Below are 22,837 nucleotides of genomic sequence, written 5' to 3' on the forward strand. Positions count from 1 at the left end.
AAGACGAGTCACTGTTTAATGGGTACAGAGTTTCAGATTTGCAAGATGAAATCTGGAGGTCTGCTTCAAAACAATGTTAATATGCTTAATATCAGTTAACAATACACTTGAAAATGGTTATGATGGGCCAGGCACGGTGGCTCACGCCTGTAATCCTAGCACTTTGGGAAGGCAAATTGCCTGAGCTCCGGAGTTCGAGACCAGCCTGGGAAACATAGCGAAACCCCATCTTTACTAAAATACAAAAAACTAGCTGGGCATGGTGGCAGGCGCCTGCAATCCCAGCTACTCAGGCGGCTGAGGCACGAGAATTGCTTGAACCTGGGAGGTGGAGGTTGCATGAGCCAAGACCGCGCCACTGCACTCCAGCCTGGGCAACAAAGTGAAAGTCTCTGTCAAAAAAAAAAAAAAAAGCCAGGCATGGTGGCTCACGCCTGTAATCCCAGGACTTTGGGAAGCCAAGGCAGGTGGCTCACCTGAGTTCAGAAGTTCGAGACCAACCTGGCCAACATGGTGAAGCCTTATCTCTACTAAAAATACAAAAAATCAGCCAGGCGTGGTGGCTGACGCCTGTTATCCCAGCTACTTGGGAGGCCGGGACAGGAGAATCGCTTGAACTCGGGAGGCGGAGATTGCAGTGAGCTGAGATCGCTCCACTGCACTCTAGCCTGGGCAACAAGAGCGAGACTCCGCCTCAAAAAAAAGTTTATGATTGTATTATTTATTTACTTATTTAGAGACAGAGTCTCGCACTGTTGTCCGGGCTGGAGTGCAATGGCACGATCTCGGCTCGCTGCAACCTCCACCTTCCAGGTTCAAGTGATTCTCCTGCCTCAGCCTCCCAAATAGCTGGGATTACAGGCACCTGCCACCACACCCAGCTAATTTTTTGTATTTTTAGTAGAGATGGGGTTTCTCATGTTGGCCAGGCTGGTCTCAAACTCCTGACCTCATGATCCACCTGCCTTGGCCTCCCAAAGTGCTGGGATTACAGGCATGAACCACCACGCCTGGCCATGATGGTATATTTTATATTATGTGAAGGTCTTTTTGTTTTTTTGAAATGGAGTCTCACTCTGTTGCCCAAGCTGGAGTGAAGTGACGTGATCTCAGCTCACTGCAACCTCTGCTCCCTGGGTTCAAGCAATTCTCCTGCCTCAGCCTCCTGCATAGCTGGGATTACAGGATGCACCACCATGCCCGGCTAGTTTTTTTGTATTTTTAGTAGAGGTGGAGTTTCACTATGTTGGCCAGGTTGTGTCTCAAACTCCTGACCTCAGGTGATCCATTCGTCTCGGACTTCCAAAGTGGTGGGATTACAGGCGTGAGCCACCACGCCTGGACATGAAGTTTTTAAAAATTGCAATGATAAAAAAAAGGAAATCGTACAGGCCTAGAATTGTTTTGGTAGATTTTTTAAATCACTAATTAAATTTCTTTTATGGTTACAAAATTATAAAGATTTTCAATTTCTTTTTTTTTTTTTTGAGACGGAGTCTCACTCTGTCCCCCAAGCTAGAGTGCGGTGGCGCGATCTCGGCTCACTGCAAGCTCCGCCTCCCGGGTTCACGCCATTCTCCTGCCTCAGCCTTCCGAATAGCTGGGACTACAGGCGCCCGCCGACACGCCCGGCTAATTTTTTTGTATTTTTAGTACAGACGGGGTTTCACCGTGTTAGCCAGGATGGTCTCGATCTCCTGACCTCGTGATCCGCCCGCCTCGGCCTTCCAAAGTGCTGGGATTACAGGCTTGAGCCACCGCGCCCGGCCTTTCAATTTCTTTTCAAGTCAGTTTTGGTAAGATTTTCTTAGTTATTTTTAAAAAGTGTTTTCCTTATTAAAGCTATCTTTTCATAGCTCACTAAATTGTCTAATATTTAATTCTGTGTAGTTACCAGGTAAATCCTATCAGAAAGTATCAAGTACCCATTTGAAGCCATAATCCATTAAATGAAACATCTACAAACAAGACAGATTACAATCATGAGAATTTGCACCAAAGCAGCAGTTGCATTGCCACAGTTCTATCTTCACCTTCACAATGTTTCCCTTGGTCAAAAATGCACCAATGGCCAGGCACAGTGGCGCACACCTGTAATCCCAGCACTTTGGAAGGCTGAGGCAGGTGGATCATTTGAGGTCAGGAGTTCGAGACCAGCCTGACTCTGTCTCTATTAAAAATTACAAAAAAATTAGCTGGGCATGGTGGTGAGCACCTGTAATCCCAGCTACTCAGGAAGCTAAGGCAGGGAGCTTGAACCCGGGATGTGGAGGTTGCAGTGAGCCAAGACTGCGCCACTGCACTCCAGCCTGGGTGAGAGTGAGATTCCATCAAAAAAAAAAAACCACACACTAAGTCATCTCCAAGTTCAAAGCATTCAGCAAACAATGGCAAGGCAGAGCCACCAGAAACATACACTTGATTTTCATGACAAATACGGTAATGCTGTATTAGCTAGTGGAGCCACTTTCTGTACTGCTGTATGGACATAGGTATGGACAAATTGGAATAGAATGGAACCTGTCCCCTGATGGCAGAGTCACTCCAAAGGAATGGAGAGATCAGTCATCATCCCAGCTGGTGTAATACTGAATTGTTTAAAAAACAGCTCATCAGCTGGGCATGGTGGCTCATACCTGTAATCCCAGAACTTTGGGAGGCTGAGGCGGGCAGATCACGAGGTCGAGTTCGAGACCTACCTGGCCAACATGGTGAAACCCCGTCTCTACTAAAAATACAAAAATAAGCCGACATAGCAGCTTGCGCCTGTAATCCTAGCTACTCAGGAGGCTGAGGCAGGAGAATCACTCAAACTGAACCCAGGAAGCGGAGGTTACGGTAAGCCAAGATCACGCCACTGCACTCCAGCCCGGGTGACAGAGCGAGACTCCATCTCAAAACAAAACAAAACAAAAAACAGCTCATCAGCTGGAAACAGTGGCTCACGCCTATAATCCTAGCACTTTGGGAGGCCGAGGCAGGCGGATCACCTGAGGTCAGAAGTTAGAGACCAGTCTAGCCTGGCCAACACAGCAAAACCCCATCTCTACTAAAGATACAAAAATTAATAGGGCGTGGTGGCGGGTACCTACAATCCCAGCTACTCAGGAGGCTGAGGCAAGAGAATCGCTTGAACCCCGGGGCTGAGGTGGAAGAGGGAGGTGGGGGCGGAGGTTGCAGTGAGCCAAGATTGCGCCACTTCACTCCAGCCTAGCCGAAACAGCAAAACTCCGCCTCAAATAAATAAATAAAATAAAATAAAATAAAAAACAGCTCATAATTGATGCCAAGTAAAAGCACTGTGTACCCATTAAGATATGGCATCATTGAAGAAATAAAGTATATTTGAAACCTTCAAAAAAATTACAATGATGACTACTTCTTGTGGAAATTAATTTACACATGGCAATTACAGGCATCTCAAATATAAAAACTGATGAATAATAAATCCACATACCGCATTCCCTATTTTAACCTTGAGTACAGTGCAATCGTTTATTTATTTATTTATTGAGACACAGTCTTGCTCTGTTGCCCAGGATGGAGTACAATGGATGACTATGGCTTACTGCAGCCTTGACCTTCCAGGCTCAAGTGATCCTCCCACGTCGGCCTCCCTAGTAGCTGGAACTACAGGTGCATGCCACTACACCCAGCTAATTTTTTTTTTTTTTTTTAGAGACAAGTTTTCGGTACGTTTCCCAGGCTGGTCTCAAAATCCTGAGCTCAAGTGGATAGACCCACCTTGGCCTCCCAAAGTTCTGGGATTGCAGGCATAAGCTACCATACCGAGCCTCAACCATTAAATCCTTTCTGATATATTCTTGATGATTATCTCCCTGCCCCCCCAAAAATCTAAATCTTTGGTTTCAATGGTTTTCAGTAGTTATTTCAAATTGTTTTTCTTCCACTAACCATAGTAAAAAATAATAATCAAATATAAATGACTTAGGAGAAAAATAACTTCAGATAATGGATGGATAGATACATTATATTTACACTTTAAATATATTCTAGAAGACCTATCAAGGAGTTCATGACTCAACTTGGAAAGTTAGTTGGAACCCATATTTCTTCCATTCCTTTGCAAAGTTAGTTGGAAGCCATATTTCTTCCATTCCTTCCAAAGCAGTCTTAAATGATATCCCAGGGATCAGCAAATAATGTTGAGTCCTTTATGATATCCACAGATTGATTGCCTTAGTCTTTTTTTTCTTTTTTTGACAGAGTTTCACTCTTGTTGCCCAGGATGGAGTGCAATGGCGTGATCTCAGCTCACTGCAACCTCTGCCCCCTGGGTTCAAGCGATTCTCCTGCCTCAGCCTCCCAAGTAGCTGGGATTACAAGCATGTGCAACCACACCTGGCTAATTTTGTATTTTCAGTGCAAACAGGGTCAGGCTGGTCTCAAACTCCTGACCTCAGATGTTCCACCTGCCTCAGCCTCCCAAATTGCTGGGATTACAGGTGTGAGCCACTGCACCCAGCTGCCTTAGTCTTTTAATAAAAAATAAGCAGCTCATGCCTGTAATCTCAACACTTTGGGAGGCCAAGGCGGGTGGATCACTTGAGGTCAGGAATTCCAGACCAGCCTGGCCAACATGGCGAAACCCTACTAAAAATACAAAAATTAGCCAGGCATGGTGGCAGGTGCCTGTAATCCCAGCTACTCGGGAGGCTGAGGCATGAGAATTGCTTGAACCTGGGAGGCTGCAGTAAGCCTAGATTGCACCACTGAGATCATGCCACTGCACTCCAGCCTGGGTGACAGAGTGAGACTCTGTCTCAAAAAAAGAAAAAAAAAAAGCAAGACTAATATTTTTCTTTTATCTAAGCAAAGGCTCCAGATACATGAGATACCAGACTATTACAGAGTACTATTATTTTTTTAGTATGGAAAGGAATAAATCAAAGAGACCAGGAAGCGGAGGTTACAGTGAGCCACGATCATGCCGCTGCACTCCAGCCTGGGTGACAGAGCGAGACTCCATCTCAAAATAAAACAAAACAGAAACAGAAACAACAGCTTTTTATATGACTGTATCATCATTTACTTAAAAAGACCATCCTACCTATCCTTCATAGTCCAAGTTCAAATATTATTATCTCCAAAGTCTTTCTTCAACTCTAGCCTATATCTTTCTTTTGAACTTCTCTAGCACTTGGTATCACTCTTTGCAACTTGCAAAGTTAGTTGGAATCTACTATTTAGATAATTCATACTTAGTTATCTATTGCTTATACTGTTACTCTCCTTTGAGTCTGCTTTTTTAACTAAAAATTAAGATTAGAGCAATATGTGAGAAAAATATTAATACTACATAGATAAAACAATGCCTGACACAATAACTATTCCATAAATTATAATAGTTCTTTTTGCCATTTACCAAATTTGTGACCTTGAACAATTCACCCTTACTAAATCTCATTTTCTTCACCTATAAAGAAGAGCTAATAATCCCTGTCAAATAATTGTCTACATGTGAATAGGTGTGACCAATACAATGGTTTTGTATCTTTTCATCATTATGCCTAAAACAATCTCTTGAATTTTAGTTATTACCAACCCTTTGTACAATATACAGCACTTTTATTACCTTAACATTATAAAATAATTACTTTTATAAACTCTTCATAAACATAAATGTTAATAGCAGAAACACAGCTTTTTATATGAATGTATCATCATTTACTTAATTATTCCCTTAATGTTGAACATCACCCACTCTCTTGCCAGGATCTCTCCGGCTCCCTATTGTTCTTTTGCCACAGTAGCCAGTACATCTCTCAACCAGGAGGAATCAATCCAACTGCCTACTTCCTCTATTCCCATACCACAGCTACTGAGTCCTGCTGAAGAAAATCGTTAACAGGTTAGGATTCATGCCACTACAAATTCACAGTTTCTAATCCTAACTGAGATTACTATCCTGTTGGTAATTCATCCATATGCCTCTGGATCAGTGACCTTTTCCATCCCAGACAGTAATCAACGGGTACTCTAAATCTCAAGCCAAACACTCTATAGATCTCTTCTCTCACAATTGCCCTCTACCAGAAGAAATAAATCTGACCTCACCCCATTTTCCAGCCTACACTCTTCTTCACACCCATATCTTTCATTCTAAATGTTAGGCAAAGGTTTATCTCCTCCTTCCCTGAGCTAGTACAGTAATCCCTTCTCGCCTCCACACCCACCACCTTCCTGTTCCATCAAATCACACAGCCCTAAATATTCAGTCTTTATTCTACTCCACCAAAACATAACACATGCTTAACTCTTCCATCTTCAAAAAAATTACATTTCTCGGCCAGGCACGGTGGCTCACGCCTGTAATCCCAGCACTTTGGGAGGCCGAGGCAGGCGGATCACGAGGTCAGGAGATCGAGACTATCCTGGCTAACACGGTGAAACCCTGTCTTTACTAAAAATACAAAAAATTAGCCAGGCATGGTGGCGGGCACCTGTAGTCCCAGCTGCTTGGGAGGCTGAGGCAGGAGAATGGCGTGAACCCAGGAGGTGGAGCTTGCAGTGAGCCAAGATCACGCCACTGCACTCCATCCAGCCTGGGCAACAAAGCGAGACTCCGTCTCAAAAAAAAAAAAAAAAAAATTATGTTTCTCAGCTCTACTTCTCTAGCTATCTCTTACTTTTGCTTCATAGCAAGTTTTCTAAGAATGGTCTATATTTGCAGTCTGTTTTCTCACCTCCCAGTTACTCTTCTATTGGAATTTGGCTTCTACCCCAATCACTAAATAAATATGTATCTTGTTAAGGTTGTCTCAATAGCAAAGTCCAGCAGTAGTTTTTGTATCATTATTTCACTTAATCACTTTAGATTGTACACTGTTAGCCATTTTTTCCTTCTTGAAAAATCTCTCCCCGGCTTACCAGAGACCAATGTCCCGGTTTTTTTTTTTTTTTTTTCTTGAGACAGAGTCTCTGCCTGTTGCCCAGGCTGAAGTACAGTGATTCAATCTCGGCCTCACTGCAACCTCTGCCTCCTGGGTTCAAGCGATTCTCCTGCCTCAGCCTCCTGAGTAGCTGGGATTACAGGCGCCCGCCAACACCCCCGGCTAGTTTTTTTGTATTTTTAGTAGAGACGGGTTCACCATATTGGCCAGGCTGGTCTCGAACTTCTGATCCCGTGATCCGCCCACCTCAGCCTCCCAAAGTCCTGGGATTAGAGGCATGAGCTACCACGCCCGACCAATCTCCTGGTTCTTTTCCACCCTTCTCTGCTTCTTTTGAGTTTCAAATCTAACCATAATGGTTTAGCACACTATGTTTCAAGAGTTCCATACCACATACAAGATAAAGTTCAAACTCTTCAGCATGGCACAGAAGGCCCTACATGGTCCAGTCTCTGCTTACTCTTCCAAGCTCATTTTCCTGTTAAATACTTCCCACAGGCACCTTTCACCCTAGATACACCAATACCTGCAGCTCATCCAAACACACAACTCTTTCTCATGCCTTTGCCCATATCTTGTACCTCATAAAATGCCCATCCCTATTCCTGTATCCCCTTTCTCTTTTACCAACCTGCCTCATCCACTATTTTTTTTTTCTTTTTGAGATGGGGTCTCACTCTGTTGCCCAAGCTGGAGTGCAGTGGCATGATCTCAGCTCACTGCAACCTCTACCTCGCAGGTTCAAGTGATTCTCCTGGCTCAGCCTCCCGAGTAGCTGAGACTACAGGCACGTGCCACCATGCTTGGCTTTTTTTCTTTTTTTTTTTTTTAGTAGAGTTGAGGTTTCACCATGTTGGCCAGGCTGGTCTCGAACTCCTGACCTCAAATTATGCGCCCACCTTTGCCTCCCAAAGTGCCGAGATTACAGGTGTGAGCCACCGGGCTCAGCCTGAGCCACCACGCCCAGCCCAGCTACTTTTTTTTTAAGACTCAAGTTATGCATGTTTTTTTCCATGAAACTTTCCCTCATATTCTCAGGCCTTGTTAAGTAATACCTCTTCTTTGATTCTACAGAGCTCTTCTCAACCTTCTAATATAAAGTTTAGTGATTATAGTTTAGTTGTTGAACCCTATCTTTGTACTCAGACTACGAGCTCCTTTAGGGCACATATTTTCTTACCTATCTTTGTATCTCCAGTGCCAAGTGTTTCACACATAGAAGCCATTCAATAAATATTTGTTGAATTACTGCTTGAGATGGTCAGCATTTAGGCTTACCATAGACAGGAAGTGAAGATCCAGGAAGTAATTATGCTGAACAGCAGAGGAATTTTACTGAGACAGAAAATGAAAAAAAAGCCAGAGGGAGGGAGGAGGGTCAGCCTGGGAACAGAAAAAGTTGTGTTTTTTTTTAATTTTCCCATAGAAAAAGTTGAAATGACCCATAAAAAAAGAAAGATGGTCACTCACACTTGCTACATTGCTTCCTTGTCCCAAGATTTTACCCATCCTGATCTTAGAGCCAAACATACTAGAGCCAAGTAGCCTCTAGCAAGTAACATACGTAGCTGCCTCTAACAAAATCTCTAGCACAAGCTCTACACATTTCCCTATTACCATATCACAAAAACACTGACCTTCATGAAAGATGTATAGAGTACCTGCTATACGCCAGATACTAGGTGTTATTTCATTACATATATATGTGAATATATATATGGGTACATAAATATTATAATTATAATTCTTATTTAAAAATCGTTGTGAATTAACTATTATTACTTCCATTTTATATGACAACCATTCAATGTCACATAGTTGGTAAGCAGACCAAATTCAAACCAGTCTTCTAACAATACTTTTTCCTCTCACGGCAGCATGTATACAAAGCTTCTCAGAGACCCAAAACATGCCCCACCACCGCCTTCTTACCTCTGGTGGTAAGAAGGGGAATGTAATTAGAAAAGGGCATGTTTTAGGCTCCGTGCAGTGCTCACACCTGTAATCCCAGCACTTTGGGAGACTGAGGCAGGCAGATCACTTGAGGCCAGGAATTCAAGATCAGCCTGGCCAACATGATAAAACCCCATCTCTACTAAAAATACAAAAATTAGCCGCGTGTAGCTGTGCACGCCTGTAATCCCAGCTACTCAGGAGGCTGAGGCATGAGAATCGCTTGAACCCAGAGGCAGAGATTGCAGTGAGCTGAGATCACACCACTGCACTCCAGCCTGGATGACAGAGCCAGACTCTGTCTCAAAAAAAAGGGTGGGGGGCATGTTTTGGGTCTCTGAGAAGCTGGCTATCTATAAAATCTTCATCTAGGTGGTGGTTACGTAGCTGTTCAATTTATATGAAGTCAATAAACTGTATGTTTATGTTTCCTACACTTTTTAGTACTGTATTTCACAAAAAGAAAGTTAAGTCACCGTATCAGTGAGGCCTCCTCTGACTACCCAAAATAAAATAGCAATTCCATCTCTGTCCTCCATCCCCCTTAAGCTAGTAGTTGTTTTCTCTGTAATATTTATCTCCACCTAACATACTATATATTCACTTCTTATTTATTGTCACATGTCCTCCTACATAAAACGAGGACTTTGTTTTGTTCACTGTGATATGCCATGGAAAGAGGACCTGAAATAAAATATACTTTTACACCTTTCTTCAGGTTCCTATAATCCTAAAAAAGAATGTAAAACATTGTTTTTGGTTTTTTATAAAAATGGGATCTTATTATACACATTTCTTCATAACTGGTTTGTCTTACTCTACAATCTATTACAGACATCCCTCCAGGTAAATACATACAGACTTATAACACATTCTCTGAGTTGCAAAATATTCCACAATATAGGTACCTGGCAATTTATACTTCCATACCTACTATTGATGGATATTCAGGCTGTTTTTAGTAGCAAATATTGGAAACGTTATAAAAATATCCATACATATACCTTTATATGTTGATACTTTTATTTCTACAGAACAGATTCCCAGAAGAGCTATTTTACTATACATTGACAAACTTTCCAAAACAGCTGCAGCAATTCACATCTCCACCAATAGTGAAGCTAATTCATGAATCTTAAGAGTTAATTTTCGTATAATTTATACACTTGCTTTCAAAAAGGATGAGGCAGCTTAAACATCTGAAAACTAAAAATTACTTTAGCAACTAAAACCTGGAAGCATTCTGTTCTCACTGTAATCTCTCCTCCACCCTATGAACTCAGTAATATCTGATTTACTATCATCTGCTCCAGTCCCCAAACCTAGAGGTAGCAGAAGCCACTCTCCTCTCCTGCCCAAGTGAAGCCTAAGAGAAAAAGAATCCCACCAAAAGGAGAGAACCTGGGCCATTTCACCATTCCCTCATTTTTATGTAAGAGGCCATATAATCCAAATCTGTCCTTCTTCCTCAACTTGCTTCTCTTGGTTTATACTACCACCATCTACCAAGCTAGAAAACCAAAAGTCATTCTAGATTATTTCACTTTCCTCAGAGTAGCCTCGAAGACCCACCAATCCTACTTTTTAAACAACTCTACTATTTATTCTCACTGCTACAATCTTAGCCTTAGGCTTTCATAACATCTTTCTTCTGTACTAAAATAGCCTCCTAACCAGTTTTCCTTCTTTAATCTTATTCTCCTCCAATCTATTTTTTACCTTACAGCCAACGTACTCTCTTCCCTACTTAAAACCAATCAGTCAGTGGCTTCCCAAATGCCTGCAGGATAAAGTTCAACCCCTAAATGTAGCCTTCGGGGCCTTTCACGATCTGGACCCCACCTAGTGGTCCCGATTCATCTAATGCCACTTCCTATCTCTCAATTTTTTTTTTTTTTTTTTTTTGAGACAAGGTTATGCTCTGCTGCCCAGGCTGGAGTGCAATGGCCCAATCATAGTTCACTGCAGCCTCCTGGGCTTAAGGAATCTCCCACTTCAGCCTCCTGAGTAGCTGGGACTAGTCATGTGCCACCACACCCAGCCAGATTTTTTTAAAAAGAGATGGGGGTCTCACTAGGTTGCCCAGGCTGGTATTGAACTCCTCAGCTCAAGAGATCCTCCCACCACAGCCTCCCAAAGTGCCAGAATTATAGGCAAGAGCCACCATGCGCAGGCCACGTCCTATCTCATACATTGTCTTCAACAAAACTTAAGGTGTTTTAATAACTTTATGCATTTATTCAGGCTGTTACCTCTTCTACTCCACCAGTAAACCAATCATTCCCTATTTCGTTTATATATTCTTCTATTGCTATACTTCGACATTCATTCAATCAATATTTACTGAATACTTTCTATGTGCCAGAGACAGGGCTAGGTATTGAAGATCCAGCAACTAATTATGGACTCAGTCCTTATCCTGATGGAATTTATAATTTAATGAGGACTAAAGACACTAAACGATAAGTATGGTTACGGACTATAAAGGTGGTAGTACAGTATCTATTAAAAATATATTTTAGATGACAGGAGAAAGAGAAGGAATTATAAAGAGGAGCGCTGCATGGGTATATTTACAGGTATGTCTTTCATAATTACAGTCTGAGCTTCTTGAGGACAGGGATTATGTAATCTTCATATCCCTAGCCAGGACAGTAAATAGCAACGTATAGTAATGTACACTGACTAAACTACAAAGATCACTGACCTATTCACTCCTGGGCTGATCACTGTGACTATGCAAGTGCTCTCATTGACCAGGCCTAGATCACGTGCTCAGCCAAGCCACATCATTCCAAATGAAGGAGGAGTGGTTCCAAGAGAAAAATCAGGAAGTTCTTACCTAAATAAGAGGGAAGAGAAACTAGATATGCAAAAAAAACAGCAGTCCTCTCTTCAGTGGACATTGTTGTTATCTTCCAAAACATCTTACCCCCTCCCCTCACTGGTAAAAAGTTTAAGTGGGATTGACCCCTTCCTCAGCTCCAGGGGTAGGCCCTGATTTGACGTAACAGTGGTTCTTAAAGTGTGGTTTGTGACCAGCAAAATCAGTAACATCTGGCAACGTGTTACAAATACAACTTCTTGGAACCAAGCCTATGGAACCTACTCGACTAGACATTTTGGGGGTAGGACCTAGCAATTTGTGTGTTTTGTTTTTGTTTTTTGAGATAGCATCTTCTCTGTCATCCAGACTGGAGTGCAGTGGCATAATCACAGCTCAGCGCAGCCTCGACCTCCCAGGCTCAAGCAATCCTCCCATCTCAGCCTCCCAAGTAGCCGAGACTACAGGCATACACCACCAGGCCTCACTAATTTTTTTTTTTTTGGGGGTAGAGACAGAGTTTCACCATGTTGCCCAGGCTGATCTTGAATTCCTGGACTCACGTAGTCCTCCCGCCTTGTCCTCCAACAGGGCAGGGATTACAGGCATGAGCCACAGTGCCTGGCTGCAATCTGTAATTTAACAAGTCCCCTAGGTAGTTCTAATGCACGCTCAAGTTTAAAAGCCACTGGTCTAGACACAGAAAGCTACCCAGATTTTAAGACAGTGATCCTTTGGAGCATGAGATGGTTCAATTAGTGTCAAGCTTAGGATTTTGCACTGTATTTGTAGGAAGCATCTTCTTTCTCTCCACGAATGAGGAAACATACAAAGGCAGCCATCTTGTACTACCGGGGAAGCCCATCTGAGAAAAAAAAGCAAATACAGGGTAAAGCCAAGAGAATTACAGAAAAACAGGGCCAAAGCCTGTACCCTTGATCAAACCATGCCAGGGGCCCTCACTTCCTTTGGTCTTTTCAATTACATAAGCACATGTAATCCAAATTCAAATTCCCTTTGTTTTAACTAATTTGAATTGGATTTTCTGTTATCAAAACTGAAAGTATCCTCATATCCACTATATCAAGTTACACATGTATTCTTAAACACCATAGAGAATGTACTAGAAAATACAGCCTAGTCAGCATCCTCTCTCTAAATTAAGGTTGCTAGATTTAGCAAATAAAAATATAGGACACACAGTTAAATTTGAATTTCAAATAAACAATGAATAATACTGCATGGTCCATACTGCATATATTTTATCTGGCAATACTAAATTTCAAGGGCTGAACACTAGGAACCAGTCCCAGTTAGACAGAGATGATAGCAGCTCTTATATAGTTTATGACTATGTGGAGGAAAACTAAATTCTAAGTCCCGAATTAATGTCCTGCAACAGGTCTGAACCACCTCGTTCCTTCTAAAACTAAACAGACTTTTTTCCAAAAGCCAAAACACATTACATTCCCTACCACAGATAAGTGTGACAGAAACAAAAATGTTGCTATATTTGAGTATTCATAGCTTCTTTTCTTTGCTCTCTTGGTTCCTGGCCCTTATTGTAGAGATCAGAATAATGACACGGGCAAAGGCGAGAGTTTAATGGGAGACAGGTACTCAAGGAATAGAAAATAGGTTTGAGAAGGGTTACAACAGAAACGCAAGAATGAGACTGCTCAAGTTGTTATGAGTTGGTAAGTTTTAAGAGAGAAGAAAGTTTGGGATTAACCATGCCAAACATGAAGAAATAGGATTTTAAGTAGTATTGTAGTTTTATGAATGTAAACCCCTTTGCATTTTTGAGAAGATGGAATAAATACTTAAATTACTTTTCAATTTAATTTGAATGTTAGGCTGGTTCTTCCTCTGAATGGGACACTATGGAGATGGGCCACAGAGCATCCCAGTTTTATTAATAATAATGAAAATAGGCCAGGCACAGTGGCTCATGCCAATAATCCCACTGCTTTGGGAGCCTGAGGCAGGAGGATCACTTGAGGACAGGAGTTTGAGACCATCCTGGGAAACACAGTGAGACGCCATCTCTACAAAAATTAAAAATAAAAAAAATTAACCAGGCACAGTAGTGCATACCTGTAGTCTTACCTACTTGGGAGGCTGAGGGTGGAGGATCCCTTGAACCCAGGAGCTCAAGGCTGCAGTGAGCTATGATCAGGGCATCGCATGCTAGCCTGGGTGACAGAGTAAGACCTTATCTCTTTTCCAAAAATGTGTTTTTGCAGTCCCAGCTACTTGGGAGGCTGAGGCAGGAGAATCGCTTGAACCCGGGAGGCAGAGGTTGCAGTGAGCTGAGATCGCACCACTGCACTCCAGCCTGGGTGACAAGAGCGAGACTCCACCAAAAAAAAAAAAAAAAAATTTTTTGTTTTAAATAAATAAATAATAAAAATGATAACAATAATAATAGATACCTGCCCTAAGTGTCTTATGTGTACTATTCCATATAATTCTCACAATAACCCTACAGTAGGATTAATATTCTTTTCTATGCTATACAGATTAGAAAACTGTCCAAGGTCACAAACTAGAAATAGGCAGGGCTAGAATAAGAAATCCCAACAATCTGAGTCTGGAGCTCTCAAACACAGATACTTTACCCATTTTATATCAATATCTATCCATACTCAAGCACTTAAACATTACGCCAAAAAGAAGATAACATAAATCTGTATTAATTATTCTCAGAAAGCAAGAACTTCAGCCCATAAAGTAAAATGAAACATGTATGGCATGGCTTCGTTCTCTTTAGTTTCTTCTCCCCTTCACAGCCCACCGAAAAAACTAAGAACATTAGGAAATTTTCTTTTCCAAAGTTACTTCTGAAAGTAAATTGGCTGGGTGTGGTGGCTCACATCTATAATTCTAGCACTTTGGGAAGCCAAGGCAGGAGGATCCTTTGAGCTCAGGAGTTCAAGACCAGCGTGGGCAACACAGTAAGACCTCATCCCTACAAAAAAAAATCACAAAATTAGCCAGGTATGGTGGCACGCACCTATAGTCCTAGCTACTCAGGAGGCTGGGGCAGGAGGATCGCTTGAGCCCAGGAGGTCAAGGCTACAGTGAGCCATGTTTGTGCCACTGCACTCCAGTCTGGGTGACAGCAAGATCTTGTCTCCAAAAAAAAAAAAAGTAAATTATAGTACAATCTAAATTTATCAACTAATGTTTATTTAAAAAGTAACTCATGAGCAAGCTTTCATCAAACAACTAAGGCCACATATACTGTTGGTTGGCAACTGGATGTCAGAGATCTGAATCACTTAACACTTCAAAAAAGAGAAAAATTAGCTGGGCATGGTGGCACATACTTGTAGTCCCAGCTACTCGGGAGACTGAGGTAGGAGGATTGCTTGAGCCTAGGAGGTTAAGGCTGCAGTGAACCAAGATCATGCCACTGCACTCCAGCCTGGGCAACAGAGTGAAACCTGTCTCAAAAAAAAAAAAAAAGAAAGAAAAGAAATAAAGAAAGAAAAAAAGAGAAAGAAAGAGAGAAAAATAGGTCAGGCATAATGGCTCAGGCCTGTAACCCCAGCACTTGGGAGGCGGGAATTGTCTGAGGCCAGGAGTTCAAGGCCAGTCTGGACAACACAGCAAGATCCTGTCTCTGAAAAAAAAAAAATTTGTTTTAATTAGCCAGGTGTGGCAGTGCACACCTGTAGTCAGTCCTAGCTACTCAGAAGGCTAAGGTGGGAGGACCACTTGAGCCCAGGAGGTCAAGGCTACAGTGAGCTGTTGGTGCCACTGCACTCCAGCCTGGGCAACACAGCAAGACCCAGTCACACACACAGAAAAATACATCAAAATATATATAAATAGCTTTGGCATTATTTTAAAAGTTAAACTTATTAATTATTAAAGTATATATAGCATATGCAGAAATACAAAGCTAAGAAATTAGAAAATAAAGTGACTAAGTCAGTTTGGAAATGACAAGTTATATAACTAGTAACATTCAGAACGCAACCACTTTTTACAACCTCACAGCTTCTACCCTTGTCCAAGCCACCACCATCCCTCAGCTTGATTGTTGCAATAGCCTCCTAACCAGTTTCTCTAATTCTACCTTTCCCTCTTTCCACCAGCAGCCAGAATGATTCTTTAAGCCAAGAATCATAGTACACCACTGTTCAATACACTTTGATGGCTTCTCATCTCATACACGTTTTAAAAGCCAAAGTTCTTACAATGGCTTACGATGGCATACATGGTGGGAAAGCCCCACCACCCATACCATTACTTGACCTTTTTTTTTTTTTTTTTTTGAGATGGAGTCTCGCTCTGCCACCCAGGCTGGAATGCAGTGGCATGATCTCAGTTCACTGCAATCTCTGCCTCCCGGGTTCAAGCGATTCTGCTGCCTCAGCCTCCCAAGTACCTGGGATTATAGGCACCCCCCACCACGCCCAGCTAATTTTTATATTATTAGTAGAGACAGGGTTTTGTCATGTTGGCCAGGCTGGTCTCAAACTCCTGACCTCAGGTGATCTGCCCACCTCGACCTCTGAAAGTGCTGGGATTACAGGCGTGAGCCACCACGCCCAGCCACTTGTCTTTTTTTACTACTTTCCCCTCATTCCATTCTAGCCATACTGGCCTCCTAGATGATCCCTGAATATATCACGGAGATGCTCCTGCCTCAGGGTAGGTCATCTGATATCCTCTACCTGGAACCCCCATCCTCACACCTGTTATATTTCCATATGACCTGCTCCCTCATTGCTTTAGGTCAGGCCTTCCCTGGTCTCTTATTTAAAATAGCAGATCTCTCACCCTGTACTCTATTTTTATCCTCTGTTTCTTTCTCCACAGCATTTATCACCATCACTATGTATTTTACTTATGAATTTGTTTATTCTCTGCTCTCCTCACTCCCTTGGAAATGTACGGTCCATGAAGCATTTTTGCTGTTTTATTCACTACTACACTTAGAATAGTGCCTGGCAGTCAAATATTTGTTGAAAAACATGAATTAACACACAAACAAAAAAATTTACAGGTGTTTACTGTGTTCCAGGTACCACAGTAAGTACTTGACAGTTATTAATCTACTAAATCCTCATAACCCTATTGAATGACCATTATCACCCTACTTTTTGGGTGAGGAAACCACAACACAGAAAAGATAAGTAAATTGCCAAAGGACACATGTTAAGAAGTGGTGGAGGCATAATCTGGACTCAGGCGTTCTGATTCCAGAGACTCCTCTCTTAACTACTCCACTATACTGCCTCTAGATTTCTAACATACTGAGAAAAATCAATACTTAGGCACATCATACATTTTAATTGAAAGATATAATCTATAGGTTACTTTAAAGTAGTATTCCATTTTTTTGTTTTTTTGAGATAGTCTCACTATGTTGCCCAGGCTGATCTCCAACTCTTGGTCTCAAGCAAAACTCCACCTTGGCCTTGTAAGTAGCTGAGACTACAGGTATGTGCCATTGTACCCAACTCCTAATTTTTTTTTTTTTTTTGAGACAGGGTCTCGCTCTGTCACCCAAGCTGGAGTACAGTGGTATAATCACAGCTCAGTGCAGCCTCGACTTCCAGGGCTCAAGTGATCCTCCCACCTCAGCCTCCTAATTAGCTGGGACTCTCCCTCTAAGAGTGCACCACCATGCACAGCTAATTTTTGTATTTTTTGTAAAGACAGGGTTTCTCCATATTGCCCAGGCTGGATGGCTCCTAATTTTTCAGGCTAGCTTTCAAATCATAAATTATTCCACAGGTCCCAAGTTTACTTAATTTACTGAACTTCAGAATTTTTAGTTTTGCAAAATGTTATCTTACACCCATTTGCTTGCTATACTAACACTCTATTCCAATGCCTATATTCCTCAAATTAGTTAACTGTAAACCAGAGATGTTAGCTTCCTCATCTTCTAGTAAGCAACCAACAAGACAGAAAAAGGTCTGTCTTATATTAACTCAATACTATGTGACCCTATGAAGTCCAACTTAGAAAATGAAAATGTGGCTGGGCGTGGTGGCTCACGCCTGTAATCCCAGCACTTTGGGAGGCCAAGGTGGGTGGATCACAAGGTCAAGAGATCGAGACCATCCTGACCAGCATGGTGAAACCGCATCTCTACTAAAGACAAAATTAGCCAGGCGTGGTGGTGGGCGCCTGTAATCCCAGCTACTCAGGAGGCTGAGGCAGGAGAATCGCCTGAACCCGGGAGGTGGAGGTTGCAGTGAGCTGAGATCGTGCCACTGCATTCCAGCCTGGCGACAGAGCGAGACTCCATCTCAAAAAAAATTGAAAATGAGAATGCATTTCCCAAAGCTAGATTTTTAACTTTGAAAAAGTAAAAAATAACTTGCTAATACTGTTTATTGACAAAGACAATAACACTGAAGAGTTATGGTTTTCCAAATTACTTTCCTAGCATCAATTCTCTTCCTCTTCCTCTTTAACAGAATCTCTCCCCAATACAACCATATACCTCAGTAGAAGCCAACACCATTCCAGATTGAGAAACGTGATTAACCTAAGGGTATTTACTGGTGACTGGTTCAGGAACCAGCCTATGACCCAATTCTGACCAAAAAGATGGGAAAGAAGTTTGCTAGAGGTTTTTGGAGAAAGTTTCCTCTATCCAAAAACAGTGGCACAGGAAGAGATACTTTTCCTCTTCTTTTAGAAGTTGTTGTTTATGGATATGATGCCTGGAATCATTGCAACCATTTTGCTACTAGCCTGAGGATGAAGCCAGTCCCAAGGATGGCAGCACTGAGCAATATATGGCTAAGCAAAATATGGGTTTTTACTGACATTGTTGAACTGCTGAAATCAACTAACTCTATTAAATGAGAAGATAAAATTTATTATTTTTAAAGCCATTTTGAATTAGTTCTGTTGCTTGCAGCTGAAAACATATGAATTAAATACTTTTTATAAAATACATCCCAGAACTAATATCAGAAAAAAAGATTGTGGTTAATTCTATAAATGTCTATTAAAAGTTCAACATAAATTAGACCATATTGAGTGACCCTGTTGTAAAAAGGTCACTCTATCCTCTATGGAAAAAAAACCTAATACATATGTAAGAACAGAATCTAAAGCAATATATTTCCAGCACAACAATTCCTTTCAGCAAGACCTTTTTCAGAGCAATTTTCATTCAGATTTTTAATTTTGATTCATAATTGGATTTTTCTTAAGTTTAAAAATAAACACTGGTTGGGCACGGTGGCTCACACCTGTAATCCCAGCATTTTGGGAAGCTGCGGTGGGAGGACTGCTTGAGCCCAGGAGTTCGAGACAAGCCTGGGCAACCTGGGAAGACTCTACCTCTATTAAAAAAAAATAAATATTTAAAGATAAATAGTTAATAAATAAAAACTATCACAATATTTAAGATTACACAGCTGCATGCTCTGGATTTGTTGTCACATATCCTCAGGTAAGGATAAGAAATCTGGCCCACAAACAGAATATGAGACAGGAAGTCCAAGTACGAATAAGGGTAGATGGTATTGACTTTGGCTTTGTGTTGGCTCATCAATACCAAGACATTGGGCAGTTTTCATACTGATATGAGACATGCAAAATGGTATGATTTGGCAGGCTGGACATAGCCTACTGCCTCTTTTATTAAAATAATGAACTTTAAAAATTAGGCAGGTATGGTGGTACATGCCTGTAGCCCCAGATACTTGGGAGGCTGAGGTGGGAAGGCTACAGTAACTTGTGATCATGCCACTGCATTCCAGCCTGGGCAACAGAGTGAGACTCCGTCTCAAAAATAAAATAAAATAAAATAAATTTTAAAAAAGGAAAAAGAAAACAATGAGATAACCCTTTTACTTTATGTGAATTCACAAATATGCACAAGGAACAATACATACAACATATATGGGCAAGCAATGTGGAAATTATCTTTAATAAGGCTTGATGGCTCACTTTACCTTGTTAAAAGTCAAGTCTTACACATGATAAAATTAATTGGTATAATAACACACTGGATAACTTAAAACTCTCCGTTTGGCCCTGTGCTATGTAAAACTAACCTAATACACTATGAAAAACTTATTACTCATTTCTTTTTTGAGACGGAGTCTCGCTCTGTCACCCAGGCTGGAGTGCAGTGGCGCAATCTCAGCTTGCTGCAACCTCTGCCTCCAGGGATCAAGCGATTCTCCTGCCTCAGCCTCCTGACTAGCTGGGACTACAGGCGCGCGCCATCATGCCTGGCTAAATTTTTTATTTTTAGTAAAGATGGGGTTTCATCATGTTGGCCAGGCTGGTCTCGAACTCCTGACCTCAAGTGATCCACCCGCCTCGGCAGCTCAAAGTGCTGGGATTACAGGTGTGAGCCACTGTGCCCGGCCTACTCATTTCTAATTGTTCAAAGTTTCAAAAACAACTTTTACTCAAAACTATATAAATCTTTCTAATAACATTAAGTATTGCATTTTTTTCATTATTCCTTTTGTTACAATAAGTGCCCAGCCAATTATCTTCATAAGTTTAGAGGTCACATGCTGATAATAAATAATATTAACATTTTAAAGCTTAAGTCACAAAAAGAAGTTAGTTGGATCCACGGGTCTAAAATTTAACAAAATACTTGGGCACTGGATGTTTAGGGAAAAAAGATACAAGCTGGGCATGATGGCACGTGTCTGTAGTCCCAGTTACTCAGGAGGCTGAGGTGGGAGGATCACCTGAGCCCAAGAGTTTAGGCTGCAGTGAGCCACTGCCCCCCTCAGTGACAAAATGAGAACCTGTCTCAAAAAAAGAAAAAAGAAAAAAAGATACGAAGGAAATACAACAGCCTGACCTCCAGAAACTTATCTTGTTTGGGAGGTGAATTATATTCATGAAATAATTAAGTATCATAATATAACACATGATTCCATGTCAAAATAACAGAGATAGCCCTATATATAAAAGGGTACAGTGCTAAAATTTTTGGAGAAAGTTTTAAGAAAGGGGACACAGACAGGCTCTTGATTTAAAGACGGGGGTGGGACGGGCATATTCTACATAGGAAACAGCTTAAGCAAAAGCTTGAGATAGGAATGAGCAATCAGGGTATTGGGCTAGAAGGAATTCGACTAGAAGTATGAATAGAAAATTAGTAATAAAGTTATAAATGTATAAGTTAGGTGCCATATTACTAAAGACTATGTATACCAAGTTTAAGAATATTATCTCTACTTAAAAGAAATGAAGAGCTGCTGATTATTTTTGAGAAGAACGGTAAAACAATGAAAATAACATTTCAGTAGAACTAATCCGGCTGAAGAATTCAGGACAAACTTATAGCGAGGGGTAGAAGAAATCAGAAACAGAGCAACCAGTTAGGAGGTACTGGTTAAGAACCTGGGCTTTAGTTAGGCAGACAGACCTGCTCTGCTACTTGGTAAGTTACTAAACCTAAGTCTCAGTTTCCTGTCTGTAGAGTGGGATGATAATAGTGCCAATTTTATAAGGTTGTTGTGTGGCTAAAAGAATACATATAAAAGCATTTAACATAGTGCTGGGACTATAATAATTGTTCAACGAATGTTAGCAACTATTACCTTCATTACAAATCATTTCTTTTTTTTTTTTTTTTTTTGAGACGGAGTCTCACTCTGTCACCCAGGCTGGAGTGCAGTGGCGCGATCTCGGCTCACTGCAAGCTCCGCCTCCCGGGTTCACGCCATTCTCCTGCCTCAGCCTCTCCGAGTAGCTGGGACTACAGGCGCCCGCCACCACGACCGGCTAATTTTTTTTTTTGTATTTTTAGTAGAGACGGGGTTTCACTGTGGTCTCGATCTCCTGACCTCGTGATCCGCCCGCCTCGGCCTCCCAAAGTGCTGGGATTACAAGCGTGAGCCACCGTGCCCGACCTCATTACAAATCATTTCTAAAGTGAGGTATTGAGGAACTGAACAAGAGGCAATAGAAACTAAAAGGAAAAGATGACTTGGGTTGACATTTCCATAGACTCATGAAATGTTATAACTAGAAAAGACCCTAGAGAACAATTCCAGAAACCAAAATGGATAAAATGTAGCCCCAGTAAACACTGGGAAGGAAGAAAAGAATGGGGCAAAATAGCTCAAAGGTTTTGACTGCAAGAGTACCCAAAGAGGTAGACATGGGATAATTATATGTTATCAATAAGAAGCTCTAAATACAAGCTACACTTATTGGGTACACAATATATGTCAAATACTATACTAGATATTGATATGGTACATTTAATCCCCACAACTCTGCAAAGGTAAGTATTAGTTCAATTGTACAGAAAACAGATGCACACAGAAGTTAAAGTACTACCCATATAACACTGGGCAAGATAAGAAGCAAAGCTAGTTTTGTAATCTATGTCATCTATTTCCAAAGCCTGTGTTCTTTCTACTACACTCAGGCTGTCTCCCCCTTTAATACCAATAAAAAATTATATCATATCACATAGATACATTTATATTTTTCTACCTATCTTGTTAAATATGGCAATCATAAACATGTCCTATCTTTTCTACATTCTAAGAAAAATATAAAAGTATTCAGCATCAGCTGGGTGCAGTGGCTCACACCTGTAATCCCAGCACTTTGGGAGGCCGAGGCGGGTGGATCGCCTGAGGTCAGGAGTTTGAGATCAGCCTGGCCAACGTGGTGAAACCCCGTCTCTACTTAAAATACAAAAAATTAGCTGGGTGTGGTGTTATACACCCGTAATCCCAGCTACTTGGGAGGCTGAGGCAGGAGAATTGCTTGAACCCAGGAGTCGGAGGTTGCAGTGAGCAGAAATCATGCCACTGCACTCCAAACTGGGGGACAAGAGCGAGACTTCGTCTCAAAAAAAATTAAAAAAATAAAAATAAAAATAAAAAAAGCATTCAGCATCAAAACAATGAGAATAAATTTAAAAAGCATTATCAAATGGGAGAATCACCATACTTCTAGTGAAACATAGTTGGATACACTATACATTATAATATATTAAATGAAAGCAATGACTAATCTTTTTCAATAAGAAGACAAAAAAACTGGCATGGCTTTTACATCATTTGATTATATAAGCATTTGTCCCAAACGACAATATCATTAAAAACTGACACCTAGATCATAAAAGAAACATCTTACTACACACAGGAGAAGTATTTATATGAGACGA

At 41.2% G+C, this 22,837-nt stretch overlaps 2 protein-coding genes across 5 annotated transcripts in view; one reads left to right on the plus strand and one right to left on the minus strand.

Annotated features, from left to right (window-relative positions):
• Window positions 1–22,837, minus strand: part of PIK3R3 (phosphoinositide-3-kinase regulatory subunit 3) — a 133,341-nt gene that overhangs the window by 62,686 nt on the left and 47,818 nt on the right. Inside the window, exon 1 of one of the 4 annotated variants that reach the window (XM_058443343.1) lies at window positions 11,575–11,599. The exons of the other annotated variants lie outside the window; for them this stretch is intronic. The gene's annotated coding sequence lies outside the window, so the exon portion shown is untranslated. Of the gene's footprint in view, window positions 1–11,574; window positions 11,600–22,837 lie in introns of those variants that run through there. 4 annotated transcript variants of the gene reach the window in all.
• LOC116812505 (cytochrome c oxidase subunit 7B, mitochondrial-like) lies at window positions 1,024–3,268 on the plus strand. The gene is given in 3 exon segments (XM_032758245.2): window positions 1,024–2,062; window positions 2,350–2,494; window positions 2,496–3,268. Coding segments are annotated over 3 exon segments (258 nt in total). The 5' UTR covers window positions 1,024–2,040; the 3' UTR covers window positions 2,587–3,268.

Source organism: Hylobates moloch, unplaced genomic scaffold (assembly GCF_009828535.3).
Source record: "Hylobates moloch isolate HMO894 unplaced genomic scaffold, HMol_V3 SCAFFOLD_8, whole genome shotgun sequence".
Lineage (NCBI taxonomy): Eukaryota > Metazoa > Chordata > Mammalia > Primates > Hylobatidae > Hylobates > Hylobates moloch.